Consider the following 25,275-nt stretch of genomic DNA (forward strand, 5'->3'; position numbering starts at 1 on the left):
CAGCTCCCCTGAGTGGCAGGCAGCAGCTTCCTGCCACTCAGAGGAGACAGGAAACTAGCCAGGGGTGCTGTGCTGGTCAGTTTCCTGACTCCCCCACGTTATCCAAAATTTGACTTATGCGGAACATAAGAATGTAACCTCCGCATAAGTCAGGGATCTACTTACTGGAGGGGCTTTAGCTGGAGGCTCTAGGTTATAACGAGTGACAATGGGGTACTAAATCTGCTGTGAAAAGTGATAGTGGTATATCACTTTTCACATTGCCATTCTTAATTCTGAGCCTTCATAGCTGAGTGCCCAGGCAGCAGCTGCTGTTCTGCTGTGCTTCCACAGTGCGGGGCTGCGGTGTATGTGTGTGTGTGCATATGTGGATGGGTGGATGGGTGTGTAAATGACTACAGACAGAAAGAAGGGGGCCCCAATCAACTATTTTGAGAACTGCTGAGTTAGGGTATGCCTACACTGCAATAAAAGACCTGCAGACCAGCTGTGGCTGGCCTGGGATGGCTGTCTTGAGCTTGTGGGATTCAGGCTGCAGGCCTATAAAATGGCAATACAGATATTCAGGCTCAGACCTTCTCTGCTCATGGTGGCCTCAGAGCTCAGGTTCCAGCTCTAGCCTGATATCTACATTTATATTTTAGCCCCACAGCCTGAGCCCTGTGAGAGTCAGTACCCTATTTTTATTGCAGTTAGAGCACATCCTAAAGGCTAATGAATGCCTCTTAGAAGCTGTTGAACACTTGTGTGGGAATTGGAAGTCCCGAGCATTGTCCAGGATGGACCCTCAGTCACAAGCAGGGCTCCCTCACACTGTTCCCATCCGTGTGCACAATACATTTTTTTCTGTGCACTGAGGCATGTGCAGATGGGCACCACCAGTAGAAACACCTCCTGTGGCTGTGGAAGGCTGTGGTTGCTCTACCAATCAGCTGGCTTGCCTTTGAGTCTCTCCTTGGTGGCTGCCCAGGTGCTCAGTTTCCAGGGAAAAATGGTCTCCATAAAAACACAATCAAATAAAGCCTTGAACTTTCTGAATTTTCATTCAAGAAAGATTAGGCATTCAGCATTTAATATCAAACACATAACTGTTCCTTCTTTGACAGATTTGTATGCTGTATGTCCTCCCCAGGTCACATCTACCGACCTTATGGACAAAATAAAACTAGTATTTCTAATCTTGCTTCCTCTGCACAGCTGTCCCTATTGAGCACTTGTCTACAGATCAATGGACTCAACATTCATTACTTTTCACTTGCTTTTTTATGAGCCCAATTTAAGTCTTAGCAGAACAGATCAATAGCATATTGGTAGTTGTGCATGAATGTCCATTATTCAATTGCACAAACTTCTCATTTGGGGATGATGCACAGGCCAGAGAGAATGAAGCAGCTTGACCCAGATCACAGGGTGAGTTTGTAGGACTGATAGTTAAAAAAGACAGCAGCACTCTAGCCAGGAGTCTCACAAGCAACTGGTGTTTTTGGGAAACTTCTTTTCTGAATACTCAAATTGTGACATTTTAAAAGGGCCTGGCTACTAATGATGGGTGCTCAGCTCTTTTAGAATACCCAGCCCTTAGAAGATGTCTCAAAAACTGAGGTTTCCAGAACCCCTTCAGTCACTTTTGAAAATCATGGTCTCAACTTTTAACTTGTAAAATTTGATCTGCAGTCCCAGTGGGAACTGGGAACCCCACAAGACCATGTTTATGGTTACATTTATGGCCCTGATTTATAATAAAGCACTCACTACACCATTCTGGCAATGTCCCTAAGGTGGGTATACATTAGATTTATAGGCCCCTTTGCATTCCAAGAGTAGTGTAAAGGGTTATTAATAAATATGAGAATCAGGTCGTCAGTATACACCCACAATGAACACCTCAATGTTTCTTCTACAAGAAAAATCATCTGAAAACATTTAGTGATTATGAAATTCCTGTAATAATAGACTTTACTAATTCTAGGAAACTGCCTGCAAAACAGGATGCCTTCATTCACTCACCAGTCATTATGTAGGATGAAATGATTGCTTATGCTCATCTCACCTACACTTGACCACATCTAGCAATGCTTAACCCACAAACTCACTCAATAGTCTGCTTCCTGATTTAAGTGGAATATATACTGGTCATTTGGTTTGCTTCCTTTCTACTCACACATTAAGAATGGAAAGCCCCTGGGATGTGGAAAATAATGATGAATTCAAATTAGCAATGATTTTATCAGGATGATCTGCTTCTTTTGACTGGTGACCTGACTTAATTTTCCCCTAAATTAACTTAAAAACAAAAAATGGGCCAACTTCTCATCTTCCATGATGATTTTTTGCAATACAATGGTACTGAAGTGTGAATAAAGTGAAGATGAGCACTGTGCAGGTGATTTGGAAGGGTGACTATTCTTTAGAAGTGTTCAATGGGTAGAACAACAATGCTTCATTTTTCAAGCACCAAAGTTGTGATTCTGACCACCAGCATCAAAATTCCTCACCATCACCATTGCGTCCAAACTGAAGTTCATCACATTGCATGAAGTGTATGTCTGATGCTATGAACAGAACATACTGTCACACAAAGGATGTCACACCATGATTCAGTGGGACAAAATGCACTATCAACACAAAGGTTCCTGTTTCCATATTGATGATGGAATAAACAACCATCAGAAGGAAACTGGTGGCTGTAATTCAGAGAAAGATGCGGTTCAAGTTTGATAAAGATCAATGTGGGCATAGATCTTCATTTTTGAGACAAACTGATGGCAAATGTTTCAGACAGGGATAGTTTAGCTGTTGAAAGACAAAGCTCAGTTAGCACATTCTTATCTCCAAGTTTGAAGGTTATGGGTTCAAATTCCCACAACAGACTTAGGCCCCCCTCCAATGCTTACACCACAGTGCAGTTCTCGAGATGTCACCCTTTGAATTAGATGTTAAGATGAGGTTTCCATTTGCTTTGTGCATGAAAGATAGATATCCCATGATCCCATTATGATAAGCATATGCTAGCATGTAGAGCACTCCTTGTATCTCTGAAATAACTCACTGTGTAAGAGTTTGGTCCCGGCACCATTCAAGACAATGGGAGCTTTTCCAGTGACGTGAGTGGAAGCAAGATCAAGCTGTAACTACTGTGCAGATTCATTGTTTCGTGGCTCGCACTCTATCTTACCAACCCTCTACATCCCAGAAATACTGCATGGGAAAATATTAGTTTCTTAGACACTATGGTAAGTGTCTATTGATTTTTCAATGGAGATCACTGTACAAATCCCCAAGTATGAAATAAAATTCTAGTGTATACAGGCCAAATCCTGGATCCTGATCAATGCTCAGAGAAATGGACTTTATAGAGAGGTTTTCTGCAGTGCTTTGACAAACCTGTTACCTAAGAGGCAAAGAACCAACAGAGGCGCTGGGCACTCCCTCTTGGGGTGGGGTAAGAGATCCAATTTTGGCTAGTAGATCTAAATAAACACCAAGCACCAATTGCAGTGGTGCATACATTCATTGAGGAACATTGCTCCATGAGGATGGGAGGGAAGGTTAGGCCAATGATCCACTCAGTCAGGTATCCTCTCCTCATGACAGCCAGTGCTTCAGAGAAATGTGCAAAAACTTTTGCATGTGACAGTTATGGAAAAAAACTATTAATACGTAAACTTTCTGACAATCCTGTATGCAGGGTTGTTGTAACCATGTCTTTCCCAGTCATGAAGAGGAGCTCTGTGTAGCTCACTTTTCTCTTTCACTAACAGAAATTGGTCTAATAGAAGATGTTGCCTCACCCACTTTGCCTTTGTAAATCCCATCAGTCACAGCTTATGACCTGGCCCTTAGAATTTATACTCTTTACAAGCTTCTCTTCTATTTAATAAAACTAAATGCTCACCTGAGAAGCCTTAGTGCAAAGTACTCTGTTTGCCCCCTTCACTGCTGTGTCTTCTTTTTTATCTAAAATGTGAACATTATGTCAGAAGTGGCTACCTCAAAGACAGTGGCCAGCACTGTAACTGGATTCAGTAGATCAAATCTCACAGGGGCTTTGAAGTTGGACTTTGTTTTCAAACAGCAATGACATTTCATTCTCAGAAGCAAATACTGTGGTATATTCTCATCTCAGTGTGCAGTATATTACTTGCCTAAACTCTTATCCATAAATTTATGCTAAAACTCAATCTTTTTAATTGACTAAAATATTACTTACTGAATTGTTCATTAAGTGGGCACTTCATCAATTATGTTTGAGAGTTTCAAAAGTTATATATAAACTTACAGTATCAGAGTTTGGAGTATGACAGGAACAACTTGGTGGATATTCATATTTGTTCAGTTTTAACATACAGATAGAATTTACAATATCCAATTCCAGATATTCAGAGGACAATGGCATATTTATAAATGTAGATAATACAATTTAATATTGATGAAATAACTGTTTTCTGTGTGTTAGAACAATCTGAAGAGATGCCAAAGTGAAGGTTAAAGCAATAAGAATTGCATTTATCTGTTAACATTTCACAAACTAAATATACACACCAAGGCCCACTGTTATCACCCTCTTAATGAATCCAACCCAACTGCTTTTAAGAGCAGTTTAGACAACTCATCGTGATGGGCTTACTTAATCCTGCCTCAACACAGAAGGTTAAAGCAGGTGATGACTTCAGGTCCTTTCACCTCTTCATTTCAATAACTCTACAATGTTAAACCACCCTGGAAAAATTCCGCTCACCAAGGGCAGGTCAGTTTCTGAAACATGTATTGTATCATTAATGCATATTCAGGAGCCTTTTGTTTTTAAAGCACGACCTTTACCTGTGTCTTGAGGGTTAAAAAAAGATACTTCATTTTTGCAGCCTAGATCCTCATCAGTTTCACCCTTCCTGTTATTACTCAGGTCTACTCTGATGGGCAGAGGGTGGTTCTGTAAAGAAAATGGTACATTCCTTTAATGGCCTGACACAAAACATTATGCCCAAAGGCTTGTTCATACTTTGTGCGCATCAAGCCATAGCATATATCTACAGCACACTAGCTTGCCAAGGACTAAAATTACCACAGTACATTTTTGACAACAGTACATTAGAGAGTGCACTACAGAGCGTATAATGTGTGGTAGCAAGGTCCACATGGTTAGTTAGTGCACAGCAAGCTTAGAGCATGGTAGATTTACACCCCACCTTTAGTGTCTTGTGCAGATACAAAACTTGTATCCATAGCCACATCCGAATCTTCAAAAATGAGTCATGGATATAAAGCAGATACCTTAGGATTTGCAGGGTTCTACCCATCTTGTCATGCACTAATCCTCCATGTAGACAAGGTTTCTAAATGCTACTAGAATACAAATAATAATAATGTTTGCAACATGGTTAGGTCTAAGCTGAACAAGACAATATTACCTAGAACACAGACATGGGAGAAGCAAGGACACACTGAGAAACACAAAGAGGAGTACAATCTTTAAAAAACATGACCACCTTGAGTTTACATTGCACTTTTCAACTGTAGATCTAAAATCACTTAACAAATGAAGTAACCATCATTATCCCCATTTCAGAAATGAGACAGCCAGGGGCCAATGCACAGAGAGATGAAATGACTTGCCCAAGATCACCCAGCAATCCAATGGTAGAGTTGGGCATAGAACAGCAAGTCTCCTGAATCGCATTTGGAGCTCCAGACACAGCAATGAGATGCAGAGGAAAATGATGTTACTTATGCAAGGAATTAAGGCATTTCAAATTCTAAAGAAACAGAAGATCAGTGGAAGAAGTAGGGACTTTAATGAGAACAAGGCAAAACCTAGTATGTTTTGCTCACACAATCCCACTAGCATTGACCTCAAGAGAGTTAATTTAATGCCAGAAAAGGTACTGAGACAATTCTCATATGATAGATAGCATTTTAATGTTCACTTTGCACTAAGGGAAATGACACAAGGTTCAGGGTAATAGAAACTCTGGTCCCATGAATATTTAAAAAAGAATTGTTCAATCTGTTTAAAACAGGGTGGAGACAATCCAGAAAAGCAAGATTATTCAGCTGTTTTAGCCCACTGAAATTGTCTGCTCCACAGACACTCATTCTCAGATTGTGCACTCAGAAAAAAACCTGGTACAATTTGCAAATCCATGTCAGATCATTGTACAGCCAGGAAAAAATTTAAAACACCGGTCCACACATAAGACTCAATGGACAAGGAGAACTAGGGTGGGTCTTCAGAGGAGTGACATTCAGAGATTTACATCAATTACAACTATGTAACATAGTTCCCCAAAAGCCTGCTTTCCTTCCTACATTGCCAGCGTGAAATTGTACCATTGATTTCAATTGGGCCGTGATTTCACCCCCAGTGTTCAAGTCTAGAGACACAATAAGGATGTCCCAAACAGAAATGTTCAGCACCTACAACAGCCAAATAGTTTTTCATCCATAGATCTAAAAGCTCTTTACAAAAATGGGTCAGTGTCATTAGCTCCATTTTGCAGATGAGGAAAATGAGATACAGAGAGGATGTGACTTGCCCAGTGAGTCAGTGCAATGTTGAGGGAAAAACACTTTAGGTCTATTGACTTCTAATACCCTGCTTGCCACTACAGCACTGTTGCCATACTACAGAATACTGTTAGGAAAGAAGAGGTTAAAGCTAGAATTCTTTGAAAATATCTCCCTTCTCAGGGGAGATTATAAAGGCAGACTGGTCTCCTCCACAGTAACCGCTGCTGATTTAAGAGTCATTTCCTTACCTTGGTACTACCCTCTTCTTCTTCATCACAATCTAGCCCTTGATGGGAGATCTCAGTAGGGCCATTTTCCTGAATCAGGCTGCTTTCCAGCTTCCTCATCCTCTTGCTCTCAGTTGTCACTCTTACTTTCAGGATATGAAATCCAGTGGATACGGACCCAACTTTCAGGTTGACAGGGTCCCCATCAAACAGCAGGTTATCTGGGCTGTTGTCTTCCCTAAAGCCAGGAGGCTGGTAATCATCAGGAGTTACTGCACAGGGAACAGGGTCCTCAGCTGCTAGAGACACTAAATTCTAAACCACTTTAATGCGCAATAACGGACAAATCCAGATCCCAGCTCAAGTAGTTAGGCAGGGCTCTGGATAGATTCAATTGGGGTGTGAATTGCAAAGGAAACATCTGTCCAGAACATCAAAGTTACTGCAGCCCAGTAACAGGAGAAGCCTCCACAAAGCTTTCTGCAGTCCTTGCTACCCACATATATATGTGAAATCCCACTATCTACATTTTTGTCATAGATGTGCAATTGGGCAGCATCTGCTCTGTAGAACCTTTATTATTGGTGAAGATATACAAGAAATAAGGAGATCATTTTAATCTCAGATATCAGAGTAAGTTTATGGAGGAAAAAATCTTTTTACACATAGACTTACAGTGGCTTGGTGGCCTAGTGGAGACCTCCTGGTTTGTATGCAAACTCAGATCCTGGCTAATCTCTTACAAGTGATAACAATTCTGTCCCATGATCAATTATGCAAGATATCAGACTAGATTATTACAATGGCCCCTTCTGGCTTCAAAGTCTATGAACAGAGCACATTTGATCTTGGGTCACTGAGATGTAATAAACTTGGGATCCTGAGGTGCCATTTTTATACTCACTTTCTAGAGAAATACCAACCTTCCCAAGTATGCGCCTCATCAGCTGTGTCTACACTTGCCCCCGTCAGCCTGAATGGAGAATACTAATGAAGTTCTGTGATGAATATACAGCAATTCATTAGGCCAATTCTCCCCACGGCAACTGCAAAGTACCCACGCAACTCCTCAAAATTTTGAGGATGAAGGACATTTAGAAGTTGCGCAGGTACTTTGAAGTGCCCACAGCTGCACATGAGCCGGCACTTCCAAGTTGCTGTGGGGAGAATTACCCTAAAGAGGTGCTGCATACCCATTGCAGCACTTCATTAGCATTCTCCATTCAGGCTGATTACCATGCCCCCTTTGAAAAAGGGGGAAAGTGTAGACATAGCCATAGAGAGGTAAAGGGAAAGTATGAGTCCCTTCACCATGGCCTAGCTGTATTTCTTCCAACGTTTGTGACTATTTCCTTAAAAACCATGTGCCACATGTCTAAGCACAGAATGGCACTATTCTATTTTGCATGCTTTCTCATTACAGCAGCCTTCTGTGTCCAGTAATTCACCTTTCTATTTTTTGTTTCCCACTACAGTGGCAGGTGTTGCTCATGGGAAGAAACAGGAGGGGATATCAGCTCACCAGTGCAAACTATTCTCCACCTACCATCATTGTAGTAGAAGAGTTTCATGGTGAGGGTAATGTCATTGGGAAGGGGCCCAAGGTTCTGCATTAAGAGGTACAGCTTACGGATCAGCAAAACACTGCTTTTCTTAATCTCTTCACTTCTCATCCCCTTTGCAAGGCTCATTTTGGTGCTGTAGCCAAAACAAAAGAGCAAATGAATAATTTCCTACAGACATTAATGTCAGAATCCCCTAATTAAAAATAGTCAGCTCCCAATGGTTTGTCTTGCATTACTGTAACAGAGATACAGTGCTTTTATGTAGTCCCAGCATGAGTAGAGAAGTGACACAGTCTTGGGACATGACATGAAGGAACACAATGGTTCAGAATTAAGAACTGTGTAATTTACAAGCAAACAGGGACAATAAAATTTGTAACTTGGACAACAATCTTTATTATACAAGAGTCCTGATTCACTTGTTTGTACAAGACTAATTTGAATACAAGCATCCATGATACAAGTGCCTTTCACCTACTTGACTAGCTTCTAAATAATTTTCCTCTAAGGAATGAGGGGAATTGGGTGAGAATCATGTGTACGACAAACTCACACCACAGAAGGGGCAAGTGTGTTGTACTGCACCAAGTATCTGCCTGTGCACATGGTTTCATGATGGAACTGCCAGCTGATATTCCTGGTAGGCCGTGAGACCAATGTGGAAAACAGACCAGATCACCACAGGCAGAAGGAGGCCTTGACACTTGCTGTCAGAGGAGAAGACAAGAGCGAGGAAATAAGAAACATGGAACACAAACACGTACAGCTGATTCAGAAACACAGCAGGCACAGCTGGAGTGGCTCACAAGGGCATGGGCCCTATGACAACGTTCAGAGGGTCAGGAGTGGGCAGCATGCTCTCACAGGCTGGATCTTGACACAGATGAATAAACAGTTAATGGACAAGGCTGAGGTCTCCAGAAAAGACCAAAAGGGCTGGATTTGCAAACCATATGTGAAGGGCATATGGTACCATAAACCTGGAACCAGAGAACATAAAACTTCTCTGAAGCACTGAACTTATTCCAAGGCCATTCACACGTTGCTAGGTAAGGTGAAGATCTCCTAGAAAGGTTCATGGTGCCTTAAAAAGATGTACAGAATTCTTTTTAAAGAGGGACTGATTCCTGAAGTGTAGAAACAGGAAGTCTCACACCTGACAGCATGTGAGGTAATCACCAATACCACAGTGGGTGGACATAGAAAAAATTTTATCCTTGGAACACTCAGCTGTGGTACCAATAGAGTTCTTGATACTGAAGATAAAGGAGAGAGATCTAGCATCAGGGACTCCTTTTCCAGTAGGTGATATCAAAGCAACTCTAGTGGATTAAAGAAAGCAGCACCCATGCCTCCAAGATTTGTGGTACTGATGCCCACAGTACTGCCATAATGTTGTCAGTGACTGAAGGTATAGGATGAAGCACCATAGCTAAGAGTATAAACTCTGAAGAATGACAATACTGACATGGTTTCAAAGGAGACGTTTTAGACAAGCCATCTTCTTTGGTGGTATCAGGGATGCAATGAATGCTTTTGCCCTGTCTAGAGAGCTTTGTTTTTTCCTGCCTCTGATATCAGGAACCACTGATTGGTCTAAGGAGGATTGACAAGACTAAGGCTACATCTATGCTACGAGATAAATTTGAATTTATTAAAATTGACTTTCTAACACTGTGTTTTATAAATTCAAATTGAAGTATCTTCACCTCCCCACAGGCTCTCCACAGTCAACTTATTGCTGCCACACTCAATCACCAAATATCAGCTCTTGCAGGAGTGCATCATGGGAATCTATCCCACAGTTCCCACATCCTTGTAGCATTATGTGTGTTTTCACCAGTGCAGCATGGGAAAAAAAACCTCGCAAGTGGTTGTGGGTATGTGATGTCATCTTCCCACATTACATTGCCCTCATTCCCCTCTGGTGAAAAGCAAATGGCCCTTTTTCCAGGAGAAAGGAAGGAAAAGTAGGGCATCAACAAAGATCACCAAATTAACTGAAATCTATTGCTTCTACAACTGAATTGCTTTTCATAACTGTAGCTGTAACTGAATTATTGAAGATTTTACAAAAAGCAGCAAGTGTTTGAGTCTTCTCAGCTGGCCCTCCATGCACTCTTCCCTGTGTTAAGGGGGCCAAAATGTGAAGAAAGACGGTAGAAAAGGTTAGGAAAAAGATTTTGGCTTCCCATTTCACTACACAGAGTTGTCCAACATGGGAGATGGGGCTCACCAAATTTCAACAAGCCATGGTGCTCCGGTAGGGAGGCCAGCACTGACTGACTGTCAGGGTGCCGGACCCCCTCATCCAATGGGGGTGGGGTTGGGTGGATCTGAGGATGATGGGCCAGTGGAAAATGCTCCCTGAAAATCTTTTTGTGTGGGGGTGGGAAGGAGGGTGGAGACCATGGCTGCAGAGCCAGTTGAAATGGTCCCCATAGCAGTTACAAGCCCCCCAAAATATTTTTGATGGGGAGATGTCAGGTCTGCGGTTGCAGAGCCAGTTGAAATGGTACCCCCAGTGGCAGCAAGCCCCAGAAAATCTTAGCCGCTGGGGGAGACTTCCCCCTGGCAGCACTAAGCCCCCAAACATCTTTCCTGCCCTTGGAGCCCTCACTGCACACAAGCCAGGATATGGTGCTGCCTGGCAGTATGGTCTGCACTGAACAGCAAGCACATCCTTTTATTGGGTCAGGGACTAGCCACGAGATACATTTGGGCATAGGAGAGACCCCAAATGTATGGCACCTGTGAGGGAGGGAGAGGGGCCCCTGAACAAATGTAAACCGCAGAAAAGAAGTTTCTTGACCTCTCTTTCATGCATGACCTCCCCAACAGTCTAGTTGCCACATGGTGCAATGGGGCAGGGGCTGGCACCAGCACTGCAAAAAATATCCAAGTGCACAGCTTGCAGAGGTAGAGACAGAACCATGAACTCTGTGTTGGGGCTATTTGTAATGGGTAGATGCACTCACAGCACTGACAGCAAAGAAAGAAAGAAGCTTCTCAGCCTCTCATACAAGCATGACCCCACAGCCATGGTCTTCCTGGTGCCTAATTCAAATTTGCAGGCTTCCTGTTACCTAATTCCTGCACACCTGGGCTACGTCTACACGTGAAGCCTACATCGAAATAGCTTATTTCAATGTACCAACATCGAAATAGGCTATTTCGATGAATAACGTCTACACGTCCTCCAGGGCTGGCAACGTCGATGTTCAACTTCGACGTTGCGCAGCACAACATCGAAATAGGCGCTGCGAGGGAACGTCTACACGCCAAAGTAGCACACATCGAAATAAGGGTGCCAGGCACAGCTGCAGACAGGGTCACAGGGCGGACTCAACAGCAAGCCGCTCCCTTAAAGGGCCCCTCCCAGACACAGTTGCACTAAACAACACAAGATCCACAGAGCCGACAACTGGTTGCAGACCCTGTGCCTGCAGCATGGATCCCCAGCTGCCGCAGCAGCAGCCAGAAGCCCTGGGCTAAGGGCTGCTGCCCACGGTGACCATAGAGCCCCGCAGGGGCTTGAGAGAGAGCGTCTCTCAACCCCTCAGCTGACGGCCGCCATGGCAGACCCCGCTATTTTGAAGTTGCGGGACGCGCAACGACTACACGGTCCCTACTTCGATGTTGAACGTCGAAGTAGGGCGCTATTCCTATCCCCTCATGGGGTTAGCGGCTTCGACGTCTCGCCGCCTAACGTCGAAGTTGACTTCGAAATAGCGCCTGACGCGTGTAGCCGTGATGGGCGCTATTTCGAAGTTAGTGCCGCTACTTCGAAGTAGCGTGCACGTGTAGACACGGCTCTGGAGAGCAGTGGAGATGGACACAGTCTGAGCGGAGCACTGTGGGGCATTGTGGGATACATATGGGACACCTCTGGAGGCTAATGAATTCGATTTTAAGACGTGGTGCTTCCACACTGGCCTTCACTTGGACTTCTAAATTCAAATTTGATGCGACATCCAGCCATTTTCGACGATGTTATGATATCACTATTAGTGCTCCCTAAATCAAGCTAATTGTATTTACAGTGAAGACAGTGACCTTGTAATATTGAGCTTACTGCCGTAAATTCAAATTTATCTTGTGTAGATATAGCCTCAGAGGGCGTGATAGCAGTAGGAAGTCTTTTGAAGACAAAAGGTCTATCTCCCACACAGATGTCTTTTTTAAAATAGAGTGCTCATTGACACTGGTTTCAAAGCCAAAGGAGATTGTTCCCAAGAGGGACCTCAGAGTCAGAACCACTCCATTTTGATTTCTACTTTAAAAATAACTTTAAACAAGCATCATGAGTTCTCTGTATATCCAGAGATTAAAGACTCCCCTAAGCAAATACACTCTGTTTAGTAACAAAGAGGAAGCCGTGCTAGTCTATATACTATCAAAACAAAAAGCAGTCAAGTAGCACTTTAAAGACTAGCAAAATGATTTATTAGATGAGCTTTTGTGGGACAGACCCACTTCTTCAGACCATAGCCATAGGTCTGGCTATGGTCTGAAGAAGTGGGTCTGTCCCACGAAAGCTCACCTAATAAACCATTTTGCTAGTCTTTAAAGTGCTACTTGACTGCTTTTTGTTTTGACACTCTGTTTAGGTGTCTCATTGACAAACAGAACATTCTTGCAGGCAGGACAGATGGGAGACCTGTTCTCCACTATTGGACCTATTCCTTGGCACTGAGGCAAGACCCATAAAAGAAAAGTTGCTTTAATTTGTGTGTGCTTGTTTCTGCAGCAAACTGAACAAAAACTTACCCAGAAAATGCAGTAATTCCAAGCCAACTAAATATAACTCTAAACTACTTAAAAGGCTAAGAGGAAGGAAGAAGACATTCTGGGGGCTTGCTATCACAAGAGTGAGAAAGAACGAAGCAGCTGTTGGGACTGCCCCTCCTTTTACACCCTGCTGTAGGGGGCCATGGGGACAGATATATAGCCCCAACAGACACAGCCAGCTAAAAGATCCCAGTCTCATGTATACAGGGCTCAGACACCTACAGTGGGACATGAACAAGTGTCTGAAGGACAATCCCTATGGTGTTGACATTATGCTGCATCTGAGGGTGGGTCATTGGCAGCTAGCAATCAAACTGAGAACTTTGAATCTGAAAGCATGAGACTACTGCCTGAGGTATGACACCCTGCAAAGGTTGTAGAAGTCTCATCAAATTCAATGTATGGCCCAGCCATCACCAGCTGGCGACAAAGTGCTATGCAGAGTGAGCATGGGCTACATCTTCTCCTTAATTCAGCTGTGCTGTATCTAGGTGTTACAATATGTACTGTGACATGTACTCTCATCAACCCAGGACTTCAGCTCCACCAGGGTGCTGACTGCCCTTAATTTCCACTGACTTCAATGTCAGATGAATTCATTCAGCACCTCTTTGTGCTGGAGGGGTGAATTCTACAATCACAAGGGATATATTTTGCTTTAAAATGCTTTAATGAAGCAAATTTTTCATGGTGCATGTTTCAGAAATAAAACAAAGCTGTTACCTGATAATGTCCATCTGGGGCCCATCCTTTGTATATTTAAATTTGAACTGATACAGCTCAGTCACTCTCTAAACATTCACAAAAGGAACAGAAAAATAAATCTTTCAGTAACACACTCCAAAAGAAAACCCACTAGAATGTGCGGGAAACTGTCTGATGTCCATGCTTTCTCGTTATTATACTTGTCTAGCAAGATCAAATTATTGACTAGGCTCCATCTAAAACTCAAAATCTTATGTAATTTTTGTCAAACTTTCTTGAAAGAAGTAAATACATACTGTATTCGTGTCTGGGCTGGTATAACACTAGTGACACCATGATTACGGCTCGTCAAAAATATTGCATCCAAATGTTTTTTCAATGGAAAACTGGATTTTTGACTAAATGATTTTTTTTCAAGAAAAATATCTACTTTTTGCAGAATTTTTTGTCAAAAAATAAAATTAGCTTGAAGACAGAAAAATGTGAGTTTTGAAATGTTGTTGCAGTGTCTCAAGGGTGAGGTAGTTCAAGCGCCACTTACTCCCATCTTCTTCTATGGGCTGCACCTACCACAATGCACACCTTTATTTGCATCACGGGAGTTGCAGTCTGGCCAGGGAATTTATAGAGGTTAATTGGAGTGTAGGTGTCGAAACTACAACTCCTGTATGATAGTGAGAGCATATCAGACTGAAAATAGTTCAATTTTTCATATTTTACTGAAAACTCAACATTTTGTAAAGAAAATAAGGAATGAAAAACAGTTCTGGTTGTAACACATGTAAAGTGCATTAAGGTTCTGGAATGGGATAATAATCCCAGGCTTGGTAGCCAAGCACATGGACTAAATTGTGGCTCTACCTCCATGAGCTGCATTGGAGGGCAGTGCAACTGTAAGGGAAGTTCAGAGATACTAGAGTCATTCTGTCTTTATAGGGCAGATGAATACACAGTGGCTCACAGGGCAATTCAGAGCAGGGTGACATCCACCGTTGTACAAAGGACCAGAACATGCTCTGTGCACCACCTGCCTCCAAGGGCTGAAGTGGTGAGCAGCACCTCTCTGATCAGGCTGAAGGTCACACTTAACTGTGCTGGTGACAGCCAGTGCATAGAGCAGGGGTGGGGAAACTACAGCCTGCAGGCCAGATTTGGCCATGGCTTACCCTGATCTGGCCTGTGAGGCTTGGGACACATTCTGTCCCACCCCCCCACCCCCACAGCAGCACAAACCAGCACTGGCACTCCAGCCAAGGCTGGAGGGCACCATGGCTGGAGTGTCAGTTTCCCACTGTGGAGGAGGGGAGCCCTGAGCTTCACGGACCCGATAGAGGTACGCCAGGGCTGGATTTGGCCTGCAGACTCTGCCCAGCAGTGGGGAAGAAGCAGCTCCTGTGGATGGCAAGAAAGTGAGCCATACAGGTACCGCCCCCTGTCATTCCCATTGGCTGAGAATTGTCCAATGGGAGTGGAAGGGGACAGTGCCTACATGAAGCGCTTCCCTTGAGTGTATGGGAGCTACACAAAAAACACATGTGGCCCCCGCACACCCCCACAGCTGCACAAGGTAGGCACCTCAATCCCCTGCCCTACCCCTTACAGACCATTATCCCTCTCCTGTACCCTACTTCACACCCAGACTCCTACCCTGGCCTTCTCCCAACCGTATCCTCCTGCACACTGAGCCCCTCATTTTTGGCCCTACCCAACTGGCCCCAGCCCCCCAAAAGAGTTAATCCAGTCCTGGGTGTAAACCCATAGGACTGGAGCTTTAGGGAGTCAGGGGAGTGTCTTTTTTCTGCCTGCTTCACAGTTGGGGACACATCTGTGACAGTTTTTAACTACTGTTCCCTTGGGGGCCAGGTCAGTGAGAGGTTTTTTGTTTTGTTTTTTGCTTCTCTTTTGTGTGCGCCCCTTAACTAACTTTTCTGTGGGTCAATGACCCCAGACCCAAAAAGTTTAGTTATTCTTAGCATAAAGGAACAGTGTGCATTATCCCCAGCTCCTCCTTCTGGTTTACAACAGAAGGGAGAAAGGTTCCACCCATGCTTCTGAGCTACCCAACAAGCATCACAAAGTGCAACACACAGGCTCACAAGGGCACTTGGTCACCAATCTGGCTGGCACCTGGGTTGGTCTGTTGGGGTGAAGGTGTCTTATATCTTCTCCCTCAACAGTGCGCATCTGTTAGTTAAAGGCAGAATTTAACCTATCAACCCATTCTGAATATACTCACTCCTGCAATTTGTAAGTATAGGCTGACTCCTCCTTACCTGTGGCTCTTTGGGATTGGTGTAAATCTGTTGTAAGAAAATACAGTGAATGCATCTTTTTCTCTCATAAAATGTAGCAGTGACAATTATTCAAACAACTGAATCGTTATCATGCTTTGAGAACACAAGACTGCAAAAATGGGTGTGACTAAGATGAAGACCAATACTTTCATTTAAGGGATATCTCTTGACCATATTAAACATTAAATTAATGCTTCTGATAATTGCACTGTATTTTGGATGGCAGCAGAAATGTACTTTTGAGAGAAAAATACATGATACACTAATGGAAATAGGGTTTCCCTGAATGTCCTGTAAAATAAACACTAAGCCTTATTTTTCAGGCATCTTTCTGCTATTTCCGTACAACAAAGGTGGTCACCATAGCTGTGACTATAACTACAGCAGATATATCTGATCTAGCTTTAATCTTGCTACCTTGGGCATGGGAACAGCGAAGGTGCTGGTTTGTACAACTTGTGCCAATGTTTGCAATGACAGAGCTTCACTGCTCTGGAAGCAAGCTCTTCATAAAAGACAAAACCATAGGACGGGGTGATGATTGAGGAGTTCACAAGGTGTCACATACACACACCCTACTCCAACCCCCCTCCCCCACATTCACTCTCAACACTGCAGTGCTTTCAGTGAGTGCACGAGGGGTGTCCTGACCCTCCCCCAGGGTGACACAGCTGGAGAGAAGGGCTTGGGGGCAGAGGACGGCTGAAGGCAGAACATGGGTGGTGCCTCCCTGGAGTTGCCCTCACCAGTTGCCATTGTATAGGACCATACAGTAGCCTTCCTTTGGCAGCAGCTAATACATGCTGCTACAGAGCAAGATGGACAACAATTTATGAATTTTTGAAGAACTCAGGGGAGTTCTCTTCCTGACCTTCACCAACAATCAAGGACCCCAACATCAACTTGCAAGAAAACTAAGAGACAGAAGGGTCTGTCCCATCAATGGCGACAAGAAGACAACTGAAGAGGGTGCTCATGCAGAGGCGAGGGGAAGGAGGCAGTTGCCTATTTCTGTTTGGGGCACAAGCAGAAGCTCAGTAGGCAGCAGTGATGTCAAGCACATGGCAGTGCTTGCAGACAGTCTGCAGACCTGTAGGCGATCACTGCACAACAGACTTCTGCTGGCACAGCTACAACAGTTAGGGATGTAAAGAAGTCTCCACAGTACTGCAGCAAAATACTGTGCTTTTGCTAGTAAAGCTTGCTTTGCTTGTGGGGGGTGGTTTTACTCTAGTTGGGTCCACACTAGAGCACTTTGCTAGTATTATATACTGGCATTCCTGTACCTGTTCCTATATTACATTGTTCCTAGTGTGGACCTGGCCTTGGTGATTTAAGGACAAGTACTGTGCATCGCTGATGGAGACAAAAGAGGCATCTAGTAAATGCACCCATACATCCTAAGAAATTAGCATTCATCCTGTGAACAGAAAGGATGCTCCTCTACAATAAGGCTAACCCCATTGCCTTGAGTTCTAATGCCTCTTAAGTTCAGAGAGAGATGGGCAGAAAGGACCTTGGTTTAATGTCTCATTCAAACACCATGGGGGAAGGAAAACACCTTGCACTCATTTAATGGATGACTTACTGCCAGGACAGCCATATGTAACTGGAAGAGAAAATAAGAGCCTAGTCAAAATCCAGGTGCCTAGAGTAATGAAGGAGTACATACGTTTACGACTCAGGGCTTTTCACACAGACGCTTGCTAATTCAGATGTACTAGAATACAACATCAGTGACACCCTGTGGCCACTTTTAGTAGTAGTAGTAGTAGTACTACTACTACTACTGGCCACTTTTATTATCACATTTTTCTAAAGATCTATAAATTCAAGGTCCTGAAAAGCATGTCAGAGACCAAGAGATCTGGTATCTCGCTGTGGAATCTGATCTTCTGTGCACTTTTACTCTAGACTACACCAATTTCATTGGGGAGACCAGAGTCTCTTAAACTGGGGATCCTGATCCAAAAGAGAGGTAGAAGGGGGGCTTGCAAGGTTATTTTGGGGTGTTTTGACACCCTTACTTCTGTGCTGCCTTTGGAACTGGGTGGTCAGAGAGTGGTGGCTGCTGACCAATGGTGGCCCAGCTCTGCAGGCAGCAGTGCACAAGCAAGGGTGGCAATGCCATACCATGCCATCCTTACGTCTGTGCTGCTGGTGGTGGTGCTCTCCCTTCAGAGATGAGCTCCTAGTCAGCAGCTGCCCCTCTCAGTTGCCCAGCACTGCAGGCCATGCCACTGCCTGCAGCAGAAGGGTAGCAATACTGCAACCCTGCCATCCCAAATAACCTTGCACACCACAACAACTCCTTCTTGGGTCATGACTCCAACAATTACAACACAGTTTAATTTCAGATTTAAATAGCTAAAATCACAAAATGTGCTATTTAAAAATTCTGTGTATGTGAAATTGACCAAAATGGAATGAATTTGGTAGGGCCCTAGCTATAAAAAGCGGTATATACAGTTTTACTTCACAGTGCGTTCTCTCTCAACAGATTACTTCTATTTAAAGCTACTTGATATTGGCACCTTTCTCTAGTCAAGCCCCATATAAGATCCTTTTTTTATTATGAACCTCTCTATTTTTATCCTACCTTCAGTTAGCTACAAGGTTCAGTCTTTGATCTGTGAAATGTATCTCTTCACAGGCACCTATAACTTGCTGACCTACGGACTGCAATAAAGCAAGGAACTTGAGACCAGCCTTGTAAACCACTTGGCACTTTTAGCTAGAGAAGGGAGTAGTTTACTTCCTCATTATAACAAAGAAACTGAGTATTTGAATTGACAGAAAGCAAGTATTTGAGTTGAGAACATTTCACTTCATCTCAGCTACAACCACAGTAGGACTGACATAGACAAGTATCAGTCTGATCAGGAGTGCATATATGCACAAGAATCTATCTGATTTAAGCAAGTCATTCTGATGTTGATGACAGTCCGATGAACACTGCTGATACAGGAAGAGCAATCAGCCCTTATTTACAGGTCAGATTTTTCTGCAGATTGAGTGACTGGAGGCTGGGATTACTTAAAAATGTACATTTATTCTGAAATCAGATACTCAAGCCCTGTATTTCACAGAATACAAAAAAGAAAAAAAAATTAAACTTGGCAGGTCTACGCTTAAAATGTTGCATCAGCACAGCTACATGCTGCTGTAGAGTTTAAGGGTATGTCTACATTACACAGAATATTGACCCGATTCTATTTCATGTGCCTTTTAGGAACACATGATATCGAACTATCTGTGGTTGGCAGTCAGCCCCTGTACTCCTCAATATTGTGACCTCCCTCTGTGAGGACGGCCAGGTAAGTTGATTGCATATAAGTTGATTCTAGCTATGCCATTGCTATAGCTAGAACTGCATATCTACAATCGACTTTAATGCCTAGTGTACATCTGGCCTAAGTGAAAACGCTCCTAGGTCTTCTGGTGGCATAGCTAACCCACCTCCCTAGCACAGTAGCTAGATGAACAATGGGAACTCTCCCATGAACACAGTGATGTCTACAGAGTGAGATGGTCAATATAACTATGTTGCTCAGGGGTGACAGATGTAGTTATACGGATATATGTAGGCTCAAGACTATCTGGTGGGTGCTTGATCTCCCTGTGCCCCAGACCCTACCCTCACTTCTCCCCTTCCCTAAGAGCACCCACTCCCTACTCCTCCCCATCCCACCCAGTGTCTCCTGCATGGCACAGAACAGCTCATCAGCTGAGGAGGTGCTGGGAGGGAAGGAGTTGATCACTGTGGCCACCAGCAGGCAAGAAGTGCTGGAGGGGGTGGGAAAGGTTGGCTGCAGGGAGATACTAAGCATGTCCTAATTTTTTTCCATGGGAGACCTAGCCCTGCAGTATCCATGGAGTCAGTGCCCATGCTGATGTAAGCTCTCTGTGTGGAAAAGAGAGATGACAACAAAATGAAGAAAAGGAAGAGTGAAGGATGTAAGTCAAGGAGAAAATGGGAAAAGATGGTTGAAGGAAAGGAGGAGCAGGGAACTGGAAAGGAACAAAGGCAGAGAGAGACGTTTGCTTTGACTGACAGGATTTACATCCATCCATTAAAGAATGTGAATGTACAACAGAGAATGCAGAGGAGAACTTTGCAGACTTCTGCTTGATGTGGAAACCATCACACCAAGCAGGCCTAGACACTAATAATGGTAGTACATTATGCTAGCTAAAGGAGTTAAGAGTCCACATCCCAAACATAAGCAGCAGCTTTCTTTAATTCCCTGTGGCACAGATCTTTAATGTGTACTTCTTCTCTATGTGCAGATTTTACTGGGATCACTGATGAACATAGAGCAGACATGCTCCATGGAAAATCTGAGCTGAGTTTTGCTCACTGTTTGGAAAGAAACATTATATTACCAAAATATCAAGCAAAAACTTACATAGTTCTTTTCCAAAGCATCAAAACAGCCCTGAATCCTGCCAAGAAAGAAATGTTAATAATTAGTCATGCCAATCTAAGAGCAGAAATCCTCACTTTTAGATGGAATTTAGCACACACATTTACCAGCATTAAGCACTACAGAGCTCATAACATGTTTAGTTTGAAAGCCCTTCAGACCATTCACCAGTTTAGGGTCTCTTCTCCATATGTGTGTACACTAAGGCTCTGGTAGTAATGGCCAGATGTTTGGCCCCATTCTGGCCTCTTCATGCTGATGAATCCAGCCAATTGTGCATTCTTTTGGCACAGCAGTGAGGAAAGGGACATGGGTGGGGTGATACTGCAATTATGATTTGCAGTCATGATTTTAGGTTGCTCTAAACCTCTGGTGTCCAGAGGTTGATGTGGCAAGAGCGGCTTAGGCATCATGTGGCAAAAGTGGCTTAGGAGAGCTGCACATGTGGGGCACCCCTCCCGCCGCTCCACGCACGTGTCCCACCACGTGGTGGGACAAGCTCGTGGTGGCAGGAGCGAAGACATCTCCAAGCCGCAGATTCCTGCAGCCCTGTGTGGCAGTGACTCCAGCCACAGAGTGGTGCAGCTCACATGGTGCAGCTCCAGTGTTGGGTGCTTGTGTGGCAGTGCAGCTCCAGCCATGTGGCGCTCACACAGTGGTGACTCCAGCTGCACAGCAGCAGCTCCAGTGAGTAATCTCTGGGGTTGGGTGAGGGAGCATGTAGTGATCCATTCAATTTCTTTTGAACACCACTGCTCTGAAGTACCGTGGGGTAGTACAGAACTTTCCTCAGTAGTCAAGAAATGTATAAGGCTCCTCTGCAGCCTCCTCCTCTGTGCCTAGTGCTTACAGGACAGAGAAAATAACTGACCCATAAGTATTTGCAGGATTGGGTCCTTACAGTGTTAAAGCAACACAGAAGCAATCCCTATAACTATGCCCTCTGCTGATCATAAGCAGTAATGCCATGTTTCTGAACCTGAAGAAGAGCTCTGTACTGTATAAGCTTGAAAGCTTTTCTCCCTCACCACCAGCACAAGGTATTGGCTCAACTCACTTCTATCTCCACTTCTGGAATTAATTTATTAACTATAACCCCAGAAAACTAAGGACCTAGTTAGGTCCCCAGAAACACAGACAGAACTTCCATAGAAGAGAAAATGCTGCACATACTAATTAAAACATCAATAAAGCATAAAAATGACTTTAAAAACTAGCACTAGCAAACATGTAACCTATGGAAATAAGTAATGCACAATTTCATTTAAAGTGAGCCTCATTCTGCCCTTACCTCCATTTAGATTGGAAGCTCATCAGAGAGGGACCATGTCTTTGTTATACACAGTGCTAAGCATACACAGCTTTTATACAGTAAATCCTCAATACAACAGACCCTGTTATACCAGACATCAGTCATAATGGACATCTGCTAGTGCCCAAGAAAGTAGGGTAGTGTGCAGTACTGTACGGTACTGTACTGTACTGTACTGTAAAAGACTACCAGAGCTGCCATCAGGTCCTCCAGCAGCTCAGACCTCCATAGCTGTGGAGTACCTGGCCATGCCACAGCCATCACCACTGCTGGGTTCACCCCCTCATACCCCCTGTTGGTCAGACTGCCACAGCCATGGCTTCCCTAGCCACAGCTGGGACTGCCACAGTCACAGCTTCCCTGGCCAGGGCCTAGACCACCAGAGGGTCCTTGGCCAGGGCTGAGACCACCGCAGCTGCAGGGTCCTTGGCTGCACCACAGCAGCTGGTCCCATGTTCCCCCCCGACACTTGCTGAGACCACCCCAGAGGCTGGAGGAGCGCCCTGAGTGCAGGCATCTCAGAGCCAGAGGAGCCACCATGTTCAGGGCAGAGCGCAGGTGGGTGGGAATCAGAGGAGCCCCCTGGCTCTGCCCTGAGCCCCAGTGGCTCAGACCCGGAGAAGCCACAATGCTCTGCTGGAGCCAGGAGGAGCTGGGAAGGCCAGTGAGTTAAACCCTCTGATATAATGGACTCTCAGTTTTAACAGACACCCTTCTCCCCATTAGTCCATTATACTGAGGGTTTACTGTAATAAATCAGTGGGAAACGCTTCGGCAAATCCAGTATCACTGGCTCTGAAGGATTTCCAATTGAGGAATTAAAAGCACATGTACAATGCCATACTACTGTTCAGCATAATCTAATCATAGAATCTTCTGAAGATTAGGGTTAGAAGAGACCTTGGAAGGTCATCTAGTCCAACACCCTGCTCAGAGCTGGACCAAACCCAACTAAATCAGTCCAGCCAGCGGTTTGTTAAGCCTGGTCTTAAAAACCTCTAATGATGGATATTCCACCATTTCCTTAAGCAACCCATTCCAGTGCTTCAAGGCCCTCCCAGTGAGCAGTTTTTCCTAATATCCAACGTAGACTTCCCACACTACAACTTGAGACCAGCAACAATAGGTTCTGGGATGGAACTGGCTTCAGAGTGAGCTAAAAGTCTTGGCTGTCAGTGAGATTGGATTGTCAGCTTGCCTGCTGAGCATTCTCCTCCTCTTCCTCATCTACAACGTCCTCCTCCTCACTCTTGCCAGAAGTAGCCTGAAGAGGCACTTGGGAGACATCCATGGAGAGTTTTGGGAACATGGTTGGGTTCCCCCTTAGAATCCCATGACGGTGCTCAGAGAAGCAGCGTATCTGAGACTCTGACTTGGACTTTCCATTTGCCTCCTTTATCTTCTGGTACGCTTATCTGAATGCCTTTATTTTCATGCACCACAGCTAGGTGTCCCTGCTGTACTCTTCTTCTATTATGCTCTGAGATTTTGGCCTAGATATCGGCATTTCTTCTGCTGCTTCAGAGCGCTGCTTGCACAGATTCATTTCCCTACACAGAAATCAGATTTAGTATCTCCTGCATGCTCCACACTCAAGCTTGTTTGCAAGCCTGGGCTTTCATGGTCAGGTGTGCTGCTGGGTTTGCCATTCTGGCAAAACATGAAATGAAACTGAGAAGCACCTGGAGCTTCTCTGGTGTACCTTGGAGTGCAGCAGAGTTGAAAGTGCTGGCCAGTGCAGGGGGCACATTGGGGCACTGTGGAACACTTCCCAGAGTTCAAAAGCACTTCTGCAAATTCAACCCCGGAAAGTTGCTTTTAGTGTTACTCCTGTCATCAAGGTGGCGGATCAAAACTGACTTTACAAGCTGTTAGGGTCAGCAGAAGGGTCTTGGTGGTGTAAATTATTCATTATAAAATCATCCTAAAACAGCTAACTTCAACCTAACCTCATAGTGCAGACCAGGTATGAGGGTTGCTCAGCTCCTCCCCATACTGTGCTGCCTAGTACAGCTGTCTGGGAGCTGATTTTGTGAAGAGGGAGGCTAAAAAGCATTGTACTTCAGCTTTTTCCACGTCGTCTACCAATTGATTGCCTTCCCCTTTCTGTAAAGGTCCCAGATTCTCCCTGACCACCTTTTTGTTGAGAAGATAGCTGGAAAAACCCCACTTGTTATCCTTCAGATTGCTTGATATCTGCAATTCCAATTACACTTTGGCCTTCCTGTTTATACCTATGCAAGTTCTAGCAATGTTTTTATATTCCTCCCTCATCATCTGTTCATGTTTCCACTTCTTGTAAGCTTCCATTTTGTGTTTAAGCTCATTGAAGATTTCTCTGTTAAGCCACTAAGGTCTCCTGCCATATTTGCTATTCTTCCTTCACATTGCCATGGTTTGTTCCTGTGCCCTCAATCAGACTTCTTTAAAATACAGCCAGCTCTCCTGGAATTCTTTCTCCAGCATTTTAGCCTTCCAGAAGATTCTACCTATCAGCTCCCTGGGGGAGTCAGTCCGCTTTTCTGAAGTTAAGGGTCCCTATTCTCCTTCTCTCCTTTCTTCCTTTGGTCAGGATCCTGAAATCAATCATCTCTGGTCATTGCTGCCTGGGTTTCCATCTATTTCTACTTCCACTACCAATTCTTCTTTGTTTGGGAGCAGCAAGTCAAGAGGAGCATGACCTCCAGTTGGTTCTGTCAGCACTTGTACCAGAAAGTTGTCCTCAGCATTCTCCAAAAACTTTCTGGATTGTCTATGCACTTCTGTATTGCCCTCCCAGCAGATGTCAGGGTGACTGAAGTCCTCTATGCAAATCAGGGCCTGTGATCTGGAAACTTCTTCTAATTGTCCAAAGAAAGCACTGTCTGCCTGAACCTTCCGGTCTAGTGGGCCATAGCAGATGTTCACCATCGCACCACTCGTTGCTCTTGCCTCTAATCTTAACACAAATACTCTCAGCAGGCTTTTCTCCAGTTTCATACTGGAGCTCTGAACAAACATTCTGCTCTTTTAAACACAATGCTACTCCATCTTTTCGCCCCTACCCCTCCTTCCTGAATAGTTTATACCCATCCATGATATTGGTCCAGTCATGTGAGTTACACAATCAAGTCTAAGGTAACCATCTGTCCTGTTTTTACTTGGAAAATCCCGTATTTCAGCTTCCTGGAGGGTATCCTGCTTTTTTTTTTTTTTAAGACAAATTGTCCTGCGTGTTGATCTGTTGTTTCAAGGGCTGCCTGGGAGTGCTGGAGAACAGGTGGGCCAGGCTCTTGAAACATCAGGATAATGAGCTGCCTGGGACTGCTGGATAAAAAGCTGGGTGAGCTCTTTAAACAGCATGAAGCTGCTGTTTAAAGACCCACCTGGGAGGGCTGGGGAAGGTGGTAGGTCAGGCTCTTCAGACAGCAGGGACCTACAGTTTACACACATCATCTCCTGCCTCTA

The 25,275-nt window shown here is 44.3% G+C and overlaps 1 protein-coding gene across 2 annotated transcripts in view; it reads right to left on the bottom strand.

The window, feature by feature from the left end:
* HORMAD2 (HORMA domain containing 2) overlaps positions 1-25,275 on the bottom strand; it is a 43,219-nt gene that overhangs the window by 8,493 nt on the left and 9,451 nt on the right. For both annotated transcript variants that reach the window (XM_075013211.1, XM_075013210.1), the window contains exons 5-12: positions 20,499-20,535; positions 17,678-17,698; positions 16,069-16,095; positions 13,814-13,881; positions 8,281-8,432; positions 6,756-7,006; positions 4,822-4,930; positions 3,896-3,957 (exon numbers count right to left, since the gene is read on the bottom strand). In XM_075013211.1, the coding sequence (XP_074869312.1) occupies positions 3,896-3,957; positions 4,822-4,930; positions 6,756-7,006; positions 8,281-8,432; positions 13,814-13,881; positions 16,069-16,095; positions 17,678-17,698; positions 20,499-20,535 (727 nt within the window). The remainder of the gene's footprint in view (positions 1-3,895; positions 3,958-4,821; positions 4,931-6,755; positions 7,007-8,280; positions 8,433-13,813; positions 13,882-16,068; positions 16,096-17,677; positions 17,699-20,498; positions 20,536-25,275) is intronic.

Source organism: Carettochelys insculpta, chromosome 18, assembly GCF_033958435.1.
Source record: "Carettochelys insculpta isolate YL-2023 chromosome 18, ASM3395843v1, whole genome shotgun sequence".
Lineage (NCBI taxonomy): Eukaryota > Metazoa > Chordata > Testudines > Carettochelyidae > Carettochelys > Carettochelys insculpta.